This window comes from Pseudorasbora parva, chromosome 6 (genome assembly GCF_024679245.1).
Source record: "Pseudorasbora parva isolate DD20220531a chromosome 6, ASM2467924v1, whole genome shotgun sequence".
In the NCBI taxonomy this organism is placed as follows: Eukaryota; Metazoa; Chordata; class Actinopteri; order Cypriniformes; family Gobionidae; genus Pseudorasbora; species Pseudorasbora parva.
In genome coordinates, this window is record NC_090177.1 from 27,046,789 (window position 1) to 27,062,548 (window position 15,760).

The 15,760-nt window shown below is 35.5% G+C and overlaps 1 protein-coding gene across 2 annotated transcripts; it reads right to left on the reverse strand.

Annotated features, from left to right (window-relative positions):
• Positions 1-371: 371 nt before the first annotated feature.
• LOC137078831 (F-box only protein 6-like) lies at positions 372-15,243 on the reverse strand. Of its 2 annotated transcripts, none has more exons than XM_067446550.1 (6): positions 14,716-15,243; positions 10,523-10,784; positions 4,742-4,856; positions 4,556-4,651; positions 2,085-2,220; positions 372-2,000 (listed from the first exon to the last, which is right to left on the reverse strand). In XM_067446550.1, exons 1-6 carry the CDS (start codon positions 14,788-14,790, stop codon positions 1,854-1,856), a joined length of 831 nt encoding a protein of 276 aa, XP_067302651.1. In that variant the 5' UTR covers positions 14,791-15,243; the 3' UTR covers positions 372-1,853. The 2 variants fall into 2 exon arrangements, with proteins under 2 accessions (XP_067302651.1, XP_067302649.1); XM_067446548.1 differs by lacking the exon at positions 14,716-15,243 and adding an exon at positions 11,035-11,180 and having other exon boundaries at positions 374-2,000.
• Positions 15,244-15,760: the final 517 nt, after the last annotated feature.

The window sequence follows — 15,760 nt, forward strand, 5'->3', positions numbered from 1 at the left end:
GCTAAATTTCAACTGGGCATCCATGCTGTTTTCACCTGATATACTGCATTTATATATATATATATCTACAATTATTTACATACAACCCATTAAGACTATGATCTTATGATATTTAGTCAACTAAAACTAAATTAAAACAATTTAGATGACTAAAATGTGACAAAATAAATGGCATTTTAGTCAAAAGTAATATGACAAACTAAATAATTTCGCTTTTGTATGGATTAGCACGGCAAGTTGCCATAACATTGCAGATACATTGCTAACGCATAAAGTTTTACAATAACATTAGTTAGCACGCAAAAAATATAGTTGGGTTAATATATTTAAATATATATAATATATTTATATTTAACTTTAAATGAAGTCCTTTCAGAAATATAGCATAATCTTGTAGAAACCTTTCTTTTCTAGTATTTTTTCAACTTTGAAAAGAGCTTTATAACTTTTAAACAACTATTGTAAAATGTTTAGGTAGTCCTTAGGAATGCCACAATTCTCAATATAATATTAAACTGTTTGGTATGGCATTCGCGGTTCAACACGCGATTGGCTTATGAATAGCGTTTTTTTCGGTTTTGCATTTAATTAATATTTTTATTTTTTCTACAAATTTCATAATTTGCCTCCATCCCAATATACTGAACAACGCGACATACATTCACATCACACGTTAGTACTAGAGTTATACTCATGGAACACTATAGTTATTCACGATCATGAAAGTTCATTATTTGCATGCGTTTTAAAGCCTTGCCGGTTAAACCTTTAATTTGCGTGCTTATGCACGGTTATAACCTGCGAATTTCCGAGCGAGAGCACTAAAAAACTGTCAAACATGTGATTACTGGACTAAGTAGTCGTCTTACTGCGTTAATACTGTCAAATACACACAAGGTTTACATAAACACAGTCGGTTATGTCTAAAGTGAAAGTAAAATCGCATGTGTGTATATTTGATGCACGTAGGTCTTAAATTGACAGTAGCGAAGCCTAGTGAACACGCTGTCCTTAAAGGGACAGTTCACCTCTAAAATGATGCCATTGTTTATAAGTGTTCCAAACCTGTATTCATTTCTCGATGACAGTTTTCATTTTTGAGTGAACTATCCATTAATGTTAATACAAAAACAAATGATAGAAAAAAATCTCACTGCTCTTGACTGAAAAACTAATACATTAGCTAAGAATGTATATTTTATAGTGAAGACTATGTAGTGTTTTATTTTTACATTTATAATTCAATTTCACACTTAAATGCTGGTGTACAGCTCTGAGCTGCCAGTGTAAATCATTATATATTTATTCTATATTATACAATACACTAGGAATGTGTACAAGGTTTTTTTTAAAGTAAACTTCTAAGTTTAAGTGAGGATTTTCAATAATTTTAAGTAAAATAAAGAAAGAGTATTGCAATGAAAAAAAAAATGTTTTTCCTTAACCTCTTGCTGTTCCTGTCACTTAAAAATAGAAAAGCAAAAAACCGAACCGAAAATCATGGTTAAAAACCGAGGTATGTATTGAACCATGGGCTAACTGTATTGTTGCATCCCTAAGTAGTCGTATGCTAGCATGTTGGATGGAGAATCCCTGACTGGTTTAAATGATTATGATGGCACATTGTGCATTCATACAACAATGCAAGAATAAAATAAGGAATTTTGCTTTTGATACTTTTCACTTATAAATGATTAAATACAAAAAATACAATATATATTGTTTATAGAGACCTGACTGCAGAATAAATTAAATGTGTACTACAGTAAATTAAATTTTTAGTACAACATTCATTTATGTGCCTGGCAAATATAGGAATGAAAAAATAAATCATGCAGAAAAACACATTTTCACTAATTCTCTTTAGATGGACAGATCTCCACACTACTGTTAGTGACCCGTATTCCATAATGGCCTGCCCAGAACTGTGTATCCACCCCTCCATGAGTGAAACAAATATACCGAACCCCAGGTCCATAATCCTTAAAGACATGTGTCATCTGAAATAAAGCAGAGCAAACACAGGTGCAATGAGTCTTTGACCCTTAGTTTGATTATAGGAGAATAAGTAATATTATATTTACCTGACACCACGGCTCATTGTTCCACTGGTCAAAAAAAACTTTTTCAGGCTCAAAGGTCTTGATGTTTTTTTTCTTCTGATCCAGCAACCTTACGCACACTTCATATTGACACCCACAATCAAAGCGTGGCGCATACCTGCAGACAAGACATTTCATAATTGTGCTTTTGATATTTAGGCATCACTGGTACTGTGTACTTAAAGGGATAGTTCACCTAAAGCTTAAAATTGTGCTATCATTAGTGTGGAATCCACACACACACACACACACACACACACACACACACACACACACAAAAACCCTCAGACATTTTTCTAAATATATTATATGTTTTAAGTTTTGGAATGTTTTTAAAGGGGAACCTATTATGCACATTTTTACAAGATTTAATGTAAGTCTCAGGTGTCCCCAGAATGCATCTGTGAAGTTTTAGCTCAAAACACCCCACAGGTCATTTCTAATACCATGTTGTGAATGCCCATTTGAGTGGAAGGAATCATGCACCTTTAAATGCAAATAAGCTTCTACTCCCACCCTGCTTTCCAGAAGAGACGGAGCCTTTACAGCTCGTGCCTCAGAATACTCTGCCAAAACTAAAACATCTGTTTGGTTTTGATTATCACCTTGATCGTGGTCACGCTCATGTGATAGTGCAGTTCTTCATCATCATGAAAGTTAATTATCTGCATGCGTTTTAAAGCCATATCGGTCTACACTTCTTATATATGGTTTTCTGAGCGCATCACACTCAAAGCACACACACAGAAATCTGTGTATGAGACAGTGCGTCATTTGAGTGTAAAACTAAGTTCTCTCTCATGTCTTTTTTGCACTTAAACTGCCAAATACACCAAGTTATGTCAAAACCCCACAAACTTGACATAAACACGGTTATGTCTGTGAACATAAACAGCAAGTAAAGAAATCGCATGTATATGTATATCTTTTCTTTACTTGTATTGCTGCTGTTAAATGCTCTGGTGAGGAGATAAACATGGCGGACTGTGTACAGCAGCCATGTTACAGCATCACCCTGTACTCCAAAACTGGTTTCCCACTGAAGCTAAGCAGGGCTGAGCCTGGTCAGTACCTGGATGGGAGCCTGTGGTCTCTGTGGGTCCTAACGCCCCAGTATAGTGATGGGGACATTGTACTGTCAAAGAGCACCGTCCTTCGGATGAGACGTTAAACCGAGGTCCTAACTCTCTGTGTTCGTTAAAAATCCCAGGATGTCCTTCGATAAAGAGTAGAGGTGTAACTCCGGCATCCTGGCCAAATTTGCCCATTGGTCTCTGTCCATCATGGCCTCCTAATCATCCCCCTATCCTGATTGGCCTAATCACTCGGTCTCCTCTCCACCATAAGCTGGTGGAGATTCCCCCCTTCCATATGTAAAGCACTTTGAGTGCCTAGAAAAGCGCTATATAAATGTAACAAATTTATTACAGCTCACTCAGAGCAGGTCTATGATAATAGAGCAGAGTCGATCAGCAGTTGTGTCAAAAAATCTGCAAACGGCTTGTTGAGACACTGCTTATGATTTATGGGGATTAAAAAAAGAGGAGTATGTGGATTTTTTACCAATATAGGGTGGTTGTGTACACACACTGCTGACACATTTATTTTCAGAGTCTATTTAAAAGGAAATTTTGCATAATAAGGGTTAGTTCACCCAAAAATGAAACTGATGTCATTAATGACTCACCTTAATGTCGTTCCACACCCGTAAGACCTCCGTTCATCTTCAGAACACAGTTTAAGATATTTTATATTTAGTCTGACAGCGTGTATTATATCTAAGTGTATGCATGTATTACTGTCCATGTCCAGAAAGGGAATAAAAACATCATCAAAGTAGGTCAAATGAATCAGCGTATTGATTCATGATTCAGATCGCAAATGTCACGTGATTTCAGCAGTTTGACACGCAATCTGAATCATGAATCAATTCGCTGATTCATGACCGTTTTATCTTCATTTAAGGTTTGAAAACAAACGCGGAAGAGAAGACAATGCTGAATAAAGTTGTAGTTTTTCTTTTTTTGGACCAAAATGTATTTTCGATGCTTCAAGAGATTCTAATGAACTAACTGATGCCACATATGGACTACTTTGATGATGTTTTTATTCCTTTTCTGGACATGGACAGTATAGTGTGCATACACTTGGATACACTGTCGGACTAAATATAAAATATTTTAAACTGTGTTCCGAAGATGGACGGAGGTCTTAAGGTGTGGAACGACATTAGGGTGATTTCATTTTTGTGTGAACTAACCCTTTAACATAAAATTACACTTCATGAAGATTCTTGCAATAATAATAAAATTAACAAATGTAAAATATAAACATTATATTGCAACAAAGCATATGTGACACAGATAGACATGTACAAAAAATCATCACATAAAATATGAAATTCACCACCTAAGATACAGTAGCATGAAATGGGTGTTTGAGTGAACACTCACCAGTCTGATATTTTGATATGAGGTTGCAGCTGATCCATGAAAGCATCATTATAACCTTCTTTCTTCAAATCAATCAGCTGTCGCTTCAAACATAACCTGAGGATGACGAGGTTTATACGGGTGATTATGTAGATTGGCTTGATGATTGATGGAATTTTCTTGAAGGATCTAAAATATCAAACATACCCATAAGAGGTTACAAAACATTTGGTGACCGTTTCATCTGGAAATGGTTTCCTATTTTCCTCGACCGCCCACTGGTCACCTCCATTGGATACAATCAACCATTCTTGAAGATTATCTAATAAGAACATCAGGGGGGAAAATGGTGCAAACAGTCGCTTTTTACGGTGCATCCAGAAAGTATTCACGGCGCTTCTCTCTCTCTCTCTCTCTCTCTCTCTCTCACACGCATGCACACACACACGCACACGCACACGCACGCACGCACGCACACACACACACACACACACACACACACACACACACACACACACACACACACACACACACACACACACACACACACACAGCCTTTGCTCTTCACTTTGTTGAAGCACCTTTTGCACCAATTACAGCCTCAAGTCTTTTTGAGTATGATGCTACAAGCTTGGCACACCTATTTTGGGGCCGTTTCTCCCATTCTTCTTTGCAGGACCTCTCAAGCTCCATTACATCTGGAGCACAGGAGCTCAAGAAGATGGAAGTTGATGAGGGAAAAAAGAAAAACAATCTACATTTTGGTGTTCTCCCGGTAACTACTTGTGCAGAAAGCTCCAATCAAAACTTATTCTGCCATTCCATGTGGGCTTTTGTAGAAACATCTCAAAGACGATGCACCAGGATGCAGGATGTGATAGGATGCACCTGAGCTCAATTTTGTGTCATGACAAAGGCTGTGAATGCATACGTGTTTTATTTAGTTCTTAAGTTAATACATTTGCAAAGATTTCAAACAAACTTCTTTCACAAATAGGCTGTGGGCCAAGTCCGTTTTTCTCCTTTAGTTTTCGATTTGATAGATCTCCTCCATGGAACTGGTTAATTTTTTATAACTGGTTAAATTAATCGTTGTTGAGTACATTACTACTTGTTTCCAACATCAATTGTTGCACATTAAAAATATAATGTAGATATAATCTCGCTAGCTAACTACAAAATGTTAGCCGAAGTAAGAAGAACCAATCAAAGCTTGTGTTGTTACCATGTCAACTTGAGTTGGCCAATCCAGTCATTATTTGAACCGGTGCCCGAAGACCCGGATATGAACTCACCGCTGCTCTGACCGCTCTGACTCGCTTTGGGTGCTCCGCCCTCAAAACAGCTCTGCTGCCAGACAGGTAATAATCAAGCCTGCAGTATCCCTATTCTAATGGACGCGAGGTAAACTAAACAATAAAATTACACTTCAAATATTTTTTCCCCAAAGTTAGTTTATGTCATTGAAGGCAGTTATCATCACGATGATTTCATTTCAAGTGTTCGTTTTTAAAATAAGTTTAGTTTAAGTTAGTTATTTGATGCTATAAAAACGGGGGATGTGACGTCATGATTTTGACAGCTGAGATTAACCTTTTTCCTGAGTGAAGTTGTCACTGAGGCACTAAAAGACTTTTTTCTGAATTTTTGGGAGTAGATTGGTGCTTTAGCTTTAATTTCTACATTTCCATAACTGTTTATTTCACACCAACATAATTAATTGTTCTGCATCTGTGAGAGTGTGGGCGGGCTTTTGATATCGTGACTGTACTTCCTGCTCTAGTTCCTGTGCACTACCGGTCCCGAAATCACTACTGCGCAGACTCGGTTCCAAGATGTCAGCTCCATGCAGGCTGCCTGAAAGCTTCAACTATGGCAAGCGGAAATGGATGATGTCGAGTCGTCCATATTTTTTTACGGTCTATGGTAATAATAAACTGAGGGGTTTTTTTGGTCTCCGAAAGTACTTAACTTCTTTGATGTTTTGGCTACAGTGGATGGCTGCATCACACATCGTGGAAACGGTAGGTATTGTAACTGATAGGCACTAGCATTAAAAAAGTCTGAAGGCAAGGGTCTTGGCATATGTGGATACCACAAGTTCATTATTTATTAACTGCGTGTTTGGCTTAATTGTTGTAAAGAGTTTAGCAAGGGCATATTTGCATCTTAAACATGCAAACCTTTAAACATTTGTCTTAAATGGTTGACTATGACACTGAAGTTGGATTTTTTTTGTCATCCAGAAGATAAAATGGTAACACTTTACAATAAAGCCCAATTTATACTTCTGCCTTAAGTGCATCCAATCCAGAAGGTATTGTGTGTGTGTGTGTGTGTGTGTGTGTGTGTGTGTGTGTGTGTGTGTGTGTGTGTGTGTGTGTATATATATATATATATATATATATATATATATATATATATATATATCAATCATAGAATGGACAAGACAATGTTGGCAGATCAGTATTATAGTTTATAGAATTAAATAAGTTCAATTTTATTGTCCCCAACTGAGAAAGCCAAGCCAAAGGCGACAGTGGCAAGGAACCAAAACTCCATCAGGGCATGATGGAGAAAAATAAACCTTGGGAGAAACCAGGCTCATTCTGTATATATACATGTAGTACATTTAGAACTGATATAAATATGCCATTTAATTGCGATTAATTGCGAGTTAACTCATGACTTATTAAATTCTATATTTTATTCGATTGACAGACCTATTATCTATCTATACTTCTGTCTGTCTGTCTGTCTGTCTGTCTATCTATCTATCTATCTATCTATCTATCTATCTATCTATCTATCTATCTATCTATCTATCTATCTATCTATCTATCTATCTATCTATCTATCTATCTATCTATCTATCTATCTATCTATCTATCTATGTGTCTGTCTTTCTATATCTATGAGATATACCTTTTAAACTTCCCAATTTCCCAATTGGTGCTTCAATGTTTAAAGTTGCTCTTCATAGTTTTAAATATTTAAGAGTAATAACTACATGTAAGTGCCTAGATCTTTTCAAGGTTTATTGGTCACATCTTCCCCTTTCTTTGACCGTACACATTAATTCAGTAAAGATGAACGTGTTACCTAGATTTTTGTATTTATTTCAATGGGTTGCAATTTTCATACCCAAATCCATTTTTAAATAAAATTGTGAATCATGAACAAAAGAAATAGTTTTGAAGTAAATTCTAATCATATTTCATTCTTATATGTTGGATATTTTTTGTTATTTTAAGTTTTAAACATGTAAATAGGTCTAATAGAAGAATTTGTATGGATTCTGACTATGCTGTTCCTCACCGGTCACTATTGTGACAGAGTATAAAACCTTTTTATATTTCCTTTAAACCTTTACCTATTTCACTAACCTAACCAACATAAAATCAAAGAAGGCATAAAGTTTGTGTTAGGGAGGTCTAAGAAGTAAATTGCATGTACTAGATTAAGGTTCATTAGTTAACTACATTATGAACTAATAATGAACTGCACTATCTGTTTATCTTTATTAATGTTAATTTCAACATTTACTAATTCATTATTAATATCTTGGTAACATTAGTTAATGCACTGTGACATGAACAAACTATGAACAGCTGTATTTATTAACTAATGTTTAATATAGTAACAAATGAACTGCTCATGGTTAGTTCATGTTAGTTGATATATTAACTAATATTAACTAATGAATCTTATTGTAAAGTGTTACCGATTAAAATGAAGATTTCCCCTTCTGTGTAAACTAGTTATGAATTTATCTTATTTGAAGTGAAGCTTATGTACTGCGGCAGTGTTTCTGCCTATTTAAAACATCTCCCTTCTCCAATTACTACACCAAATAATTATAAACAAAGGTCTGTATAAACTAAGGCCTTTATTAGTTTCTGACTGATGGGGGGGAAACAGTTCCCCAAAACAACTGTCTCTCTGAACTCTCACACATGTAGGCTATTGTGTGTGGTCTTTTGATAACTAAAGGAAAGTAATATTGTTTCACTTCCATTGATTGTTCGCTGAAACTGTTTTGAGCCCCCCTAGTTAGATTATCAACAGCTAACTAGGGTTATTTAGTGAAAATGAACTTGAACCAGATGGACTTTATCAGTGTCATGCTATTTAAAGATGCATTTAGCCCATGGCTACACGCTCACAATGTTGTGTGTTGAACCTTAGACAGCATTGTACACATTGTAATGCTTTGCACTGGCAATGCACAAGCTCTAAGGCACTTTTTGGCGCTGATGGAAGTGTCATTCAATGAACTGCATAGAATTCCCCCTCATCCCTCCACCCATGCTGCATTTGGGGAGGTATGTCTGGCATGCATGGGGCTCAAATGGCTATGTAATGTGTATCAAAATAGTACAGTGTTCAGTATTTTAAAAACACATAAACTAAATTTAACCAAAACATTGATTCTCTGATTCAGGCAACAAGCGTTCCTCCACAAAAAATGGATGTGAAATTGACACAATTTGTGTCTGCTTGGGCAGTGTAACCATGCAGGCATTGAAGATTTTTATCGCTCTCTTTGAATGGACAAAAAATAAATAAGATAAAAAATTGGTGTATGTTTTTTTTAACTTAATTTTGCTAAAATAATCCATTATAATTCAGTGCTTCTCAAAGCAGATTTGTAACGGCTTTTTAAGCAGCACAATTATGCTGTCAATTATGATCAAATGTTGCTTTGGAAACATATTTTAGCATTTTCAAAATACAAAACACTGTTTATTTTGATACATGTCATGGTTGCTGTAATTTGTATTTTTATTAATATACCTTTACAGCTTGAGTATTTTGTATCATATTTCAAAATGATTTTTTTGTGTATTTTTGCCCATCCCAGCGTAACGCTGGAATTTTTTTTCCCGTTGTTCCCCCTGTTCCTAGGTTCTGTACCTGTGAATAGCAGCCTGGTAGTTTGCTTGTTGAATGTGAAGGGAGTCCTTATTTGGAGGAAGACTCCTCTCCAAACATTTCCTTGGGTGGTTAATTTTAATCTAGTAATCTCACTTTTTAGATTTGGAAGAATACCATTAATGGTATTGAATATAATGAAACATTAATGTCTTTGTTTCAAATAAAACATTCCTAACAACAATGAATTTTGTGTTCATATTTACACTATTCACTGTAATCATATCTTTAATATGCTTTTTGCCATTTTTAAATGCCCAGCTTTTCAATACACATTGATACAAAGTGTTCAAAAATATGCATTCATTAAAATTCACATCGTGTAATTAACATTCACTGGTAGTGAGAGGTTTATTTAACATACATTTTAAACTAACTACGATACACACATACTTCATATTGTCGAATACCGGCTGTCAATCGCGTCTCGTTTGTGACCACGACCGCCCACCCACAGGTGATCAATTACGTAAGAGATCTTCTGACTGTAAGTGCACAATGTATAGTATAGCTCGTGTAGACATAAAATTATATACGTTAAAACCTATTTTAATAGCAGGATTTCGTTATCAAGAGAGCAACCTGACGGTATCAACCATAGATTCGTATGCATATGGTATCAAATATGCTGGTTTTCAAGGAGACGAGAGATTTGTTTACGTTTTCTGACGCTACGATTTAGTAGTCCTAAAAATTGCCCGTCTAAAAATGTAAGTGTTTAACTCGATATCTTCATCAAATGTGCACAAACCAACGTTGGAAACAATGTTTACACTACGTCTAAGAATTTATACACGTCATCTGTAAACAACTTACTTAGTTCCTTGGCAAGGGATCAGTGAAATTCACAATTTAGGGGTTCGGCCTACGGCCTAAAAAGGCATTATAGTACTAGTTTATAGGTACTGTTCATAGAATTTTGAGGAAAATAATGCACTTAATCCATTTTGGAATAAGACTGTAAAATAATAAAATGTGAAAAAAAGTGACACGCTGTGAATACTTTTCAGATACACATTATACTGACTGTACAGTCTTAATTATGTGGCTCACCATCAGCTCTGGGATTCTTGAGCAAGTTCCGTCGTTTCTTAGTTATAAAGTAAAACAGTCGCCAGTCCTCTGGGGGTCTGGATGCATCACAGGGCTGGATCCCCTCTCTCCGACAGCGCTCTTTCCAGTATGAAGCACTGTCCACCAGCTCCTTCCACTCATGACACACCAGCCGACAGACTCGCACCACCTGATGTGCAGGCAGGTTCAGTAGGATCTCCTCAACCACAGCTAGAGGAAGATCTGGCTGCTGACCTGCACACTGACAGAGGAAGAAAGATTAGCTTCAGTTCTAATCCAGTTGGAAAATTCTACATACAAAATTCTGCTAATAACGATTTCTTATAACTGGTCATCATCAGCTACAATGTTCTACAAATTACTTTGCCCAATTTAAGCCTGTATTAACCATGGGTGGTTAAGTGACGGAAGTAGAACGGCAAAACCCAGAAGTCTATTAAGCCTGAGGTAAACATAACTTGAAGATACTCTGTTACTTATTAGAACCATACCTTTTCGAATATAAACATAACTGCGTCGATATAAGTGTGTAGTTTATTTTTTAGTAGTGGTGGGCAGACCGGGGCATCGTGAAGCACTGAAACAGTTGAAGCAAATGAGCCGAAGCATCGAAACAACACACACACCTTGTTTACATGACGCCATCTAGTGGACACTTGCATGTATTGATGAAATAACACATTTTTGTCATGAAAAATGAATATTAATAAAATAAATACAGCCACAGTGTCACAGTTGTTACATAAAATTTGTATTCATAAATATGAATTGCTTTACTGTTGAAGGACTTTAAAAAAATCCTCTCACGAGGGACAGGTGTTTTGCTGGCATGTATATATATGTATATATATGTATATATGTATATATATATGTATATATATATATATATATATATATATATATATATATATATATATATATATATATATATATATATATATATATTACAAAAGAGGTAAAATTACTGCTCTCTCTTTCCAATGGGCTAAATTAATGTGTCATGCGTTCTGGGCAAAATCTAGCACAATAGAATCTCACTTTATTTGGTGTTTCCAAATGGAAATGCTCCAACACCACGGATGTACGGCAATTAACAACAACGTGGAGTCTCCATTTTTATCTGTTATATTGTTATATTAATACATTTATCTTATCTATATCAATATGAATCTATATAATTCTATATATCTAATTTATGCTATAGCCTACTATCTGTCACTATCTAACTTAGCATACGAATGTGTCACTATAACTTCTATTAACTTCACTTTTAAACTTTGGGAATGAGGTTCATACAGATGTGTGACTGAGGTTTGTTGTTCCCGCCCCTGGCAATCAAAGCAGTTTTTCGACCATAGCCTGTAACAAAAACTGGCGTACATGATGAAACACTAGGCTTATTTGAGATGAGCAAAATGGACACAGCAACCTGATAGACTTCAACGGCGAGCGTACTGCGCACCCTCAGACTGAGCTTGACGACGTAGATGTGACGTCAACAACCTGTCTGACAGTTGTAAGTCTTCTAGTAGGCTAAGTGTGGAAAGTGAAATCTGAATCACGTTGCTTTTGGCTCACCATGGGCTTCTCCCCATTGCTTCTCCCTTGACTTTATCGGAATTTATATTTCCACGTCCCCCAAACTGGCTCAGTAAAAGATATCCTAAATATATCTTTTGTCAATTAGGAGGTATACATTTCTTTTAATGTGCAATTATTCAGTTAGTAAACTTCCTATCAAACTTTCCAACTATCATCAGCAGATGCTTATGGCTTGGAGACTTATTTACATAATTTCTCGTCACACAATTTTTTAAATTTGGAACAACTGTAGGCTAATATTCTAAATAAGAGGAAGTCTTTATTTCTTGAAAACTGGTTCAATAATGGAGTGATGTTAGTAGGCTAAACCAGCTGTTTGATAGTGATGGTAATTTATTTAATTATTCCGATTTTGTCTCAAGATACCAATTCCCAGTATCTAAAGAATTTAATATAGTTTTCAAAGCCATTTCTTTGGAAATTTCAATACTATTTAGAAATAATAATAGTGCTACAGCGACTTCTGTTGTCCCCCTAGCCCTGAATCCACTTTTGTTGGTTTATTTCTGGACCTTGTTACTTCCTTATTCCATTTCTTATTGGAATAACCTTTTTGATGACATAAGAAATTCTTTCCTCAGAAATTCAGTTAAAGAAATATCCTTTATTCAAAGATTTTATCCAGTTAGGTAGGCTACTTCCTAAAGAAATTTAGAAGCGATATTGATTCTTCCAGCTCTTTTTGTGAAGCCTCTTTTGAAACTGTTGAACATTTGTTTTGGGAATGTCCTTTTACTCCATTTTTCTGGAATAATATTGATGCTCTGATTGTCCAAACATTTTTTTATAACTTTTCTTTATCATTTAGACAAATTCTTTTTGGCTTGTATGTCAAAGACAATAATCTAATTGAGGCTAGTTTTTGCACAGACCTTCTTTTATTTAGCCTATTGGAAAGTTTCACATCCATAAATGTAAATTTATGAAAAGTAAACCCCACTTTAACTTCCTTAAAGAAGAATTGAAGATGTATTTAAATACAATTTCAACTTCTGTTAATAAGAAAGCAATGACAACAAGAATTTGTGCCATGTTTAATATTCTTTTTAACACTTCTTTCTTTATTTTTGCCCACTTCTTTCTTTTCTTTTTCTTCTCTTCTCTCTGCTTCCTTTTCTTTTAGGTTTATTGTTCAATAGATCTGAACTGTTTACATACTTTTTGATTTGAAAGATGGTTTGTATTTCTTGTATGTATGGAATTATTTGTTTGTCAATTTTTCACCAAAAAAAAAAACACAGTAAAAGATTGCCTGCGAGATCTCCTCCTGTCTGGTAATTTGGTCATTTCCATGGTAATTTGTCTACTGTGCGACGGTCGCGTTGGATATGACGCAATCCTTAGCATTTTTTTTTTTTTTACAAAAACAGCTTCTAATAGTGTCATAAGGTAATGGAGCCTTTTATACATTGTCGTGTTTCTTTAGAAATAAACAATGGACAAATGGACTCTTGACTCCATTTGTCCATTGTTTATTTCTAAAGAAACACGACAATGCATAAAAGGCTCCATTACCTTGTATTTTATTTTTTTTATTGCATTTTCCAACAAAACATACAATAATATGTAACATTAAACAAACAAACAAAACAGAAAAAAACAACAGAAAAAAAAAGTGAAAACATAAACAGAAATTGGGGACGCATATAACAGATCTTACATTGTACAAATTATTACATTTTGCTAATTACTTTTTTCAATATAAGAGATGTTTTAATACACTTCTTGTTTATGGTTATTGAGTTCAAAGAGTCATAGAAAATTTTAAGATCTTTACAGAAAAACTTAAATGCAGGTGTGATAGACATTACTTTAGCTTTATGTATATGAAACTTCCCAAGAAGAAGAATTAACTTTAATGCGTTATCAATTATATCAGATCCAGTATTACAGTCCAAGAATAGGATCATAGGCTCTTCTATTTTAATTATTTTGTAAAATGTATCAAAAATCAACATAGATGCCTGCTTCCAAAATTCTTCTGAATATATACAATTACAAAATAAATGTTGGAGAGTTTCAGATTCGAATTTACAAAAAGAGCATTGTGGTGAGAGGTCTTCTTTAAATTTGTTAAGAAACTCATTACATGGATAATACCTGTGCAGTATTTTAAAATGAATTTCCTTTACCTTATTTGGCAGTAAAAACCTATGACTTACTGACTAACTTTTCTCAATTGAAGCTATAGGGCAACATTGTTTCCATTTCAGATTTGCTTTTGGGTAACAACTGAAATCTCGCGTAATACAATTTCTGATGTAAGCATTATTACACTTCATATCCAATATATTAACACATCCAATAACAAGTTTTGGAGTCTGTCGACATACTGAATTGTAACTGAGATGAGCTTTCATAAGTTGAAGCAATTTAGTGGAAAAGCTTTTCACCACCATATGGAAATCTCTATTTGAAGACTCGATCCCTAATATAGAATGAAATTGCTGATAAGTATAAATCTCACCATCATAATTTGGTAAATCTGAAATAAATATAATTCCCTTATCAAATCATTCTCTTTTAAATATACTCTTTCTTTTAGATAACACGTGTTTGTGCTCCATTACCTTGTATCTTACACTATCGCCCCGTAGAAGCTGTTTTTGTCGGTTTTTGTAAAAATAGGCTAACGATTGCGTCATAACCAACGCGACTCTGTCGCACAGTAGAGAAATTACCGTATAGACAGGAGGAGACGCTCAGAAACAATCGTTAACTGTCTATTAGACAGTCGGGGGGACGTGGAAACATAAAGTCCGATAAAGTCAAGGGAGAAGCCTGGGGAGAAGCCGATAGTGAGCCAAAAGCAACGGGAGAAACTATTTAAACAACGTGATTCAGATTTCACTTTCCACAACTAATGGAAGTGGTGGTTCCTGAGTAAAGTTCCTGTGGCGGAGAGGTGGAAGGAAACGGGGCTTATGAGCTTGATGCGCCGCGGATTCTCTGAGCGGCAAAGGCACTGCTGTGTTCCCCGGTGCACCTCATCCGCACAGTAAAAAAATCATACAGAGGACAAACCTTTCACCGTTTCTCAGAGGATAAGAAACTACGCCGAGAGTGGATACAAATATCAGAAGGGATCCTGGTTGTAATTTCTGCATTTAATTTACAATGTGGGCAGATCAGTATTATAGTTGATACAGTTAATTTACATGTGGGAGATATGTGTATGTTTAAGCTACTGGATCTTCATATATGTAAAATAAAATGTCCATTTATCTAAAGAATAAAGTACAATTTTATTACGCATGGATGATGTCTTTCATAACTGTACAACTGGTCATAACATCAGAAAGAAATAAGTCATTCAAAAACATTGATAGGCACACTGATCTAGGTTTGTATCATAGACCGTAAAAAAATTGTATAGGGATGGCTGACGCGAAACTGACGTTTCGACGCTGTATCGAGATCATGGATCGAGATCCCGAAGCGCGGATGCTTCGAAACTGCTCCGAGTGTGATTCGACACACCCATGTCACGTGACTACCGCTAAACGAAGCACCGACGTGTTTCATCCATAGGTTTCATCAGGTGCGCCTGTCGAAACTGCTTTGATTAAAAGGGGGCGGGAACAAACCACACAGTCACAATGAACCTCATTCCCT

What these genes read in the sequence shown, in the direction of transcription:
- LOC137078831 (XM_067446550.1), bottom strand. Translation starts at nt 14,790, where the DNA reads ATGACGCAATCGTTAGCCTATTTTTACAAAAACCGACAAAAACAGCTT. An exon ending in GCGATAGTGTAAGATACAAG is followed by an intron (nt 10,785 to 14,715) that starts GTAATGGAGCAC and finishes TTCCTCTGTCAG; the next exon opens with TGTGCAGGTCAGCAGCCAGA. An exon ending in TGTTTTGTAACCTCTTATGG is followed by an intron (nt 4,652 to 4,741) that starts GTATGTTTGATA and finishes CGTCATCCTCAG; the next exon opens with GTTATGTTTGAAGCGACAGC.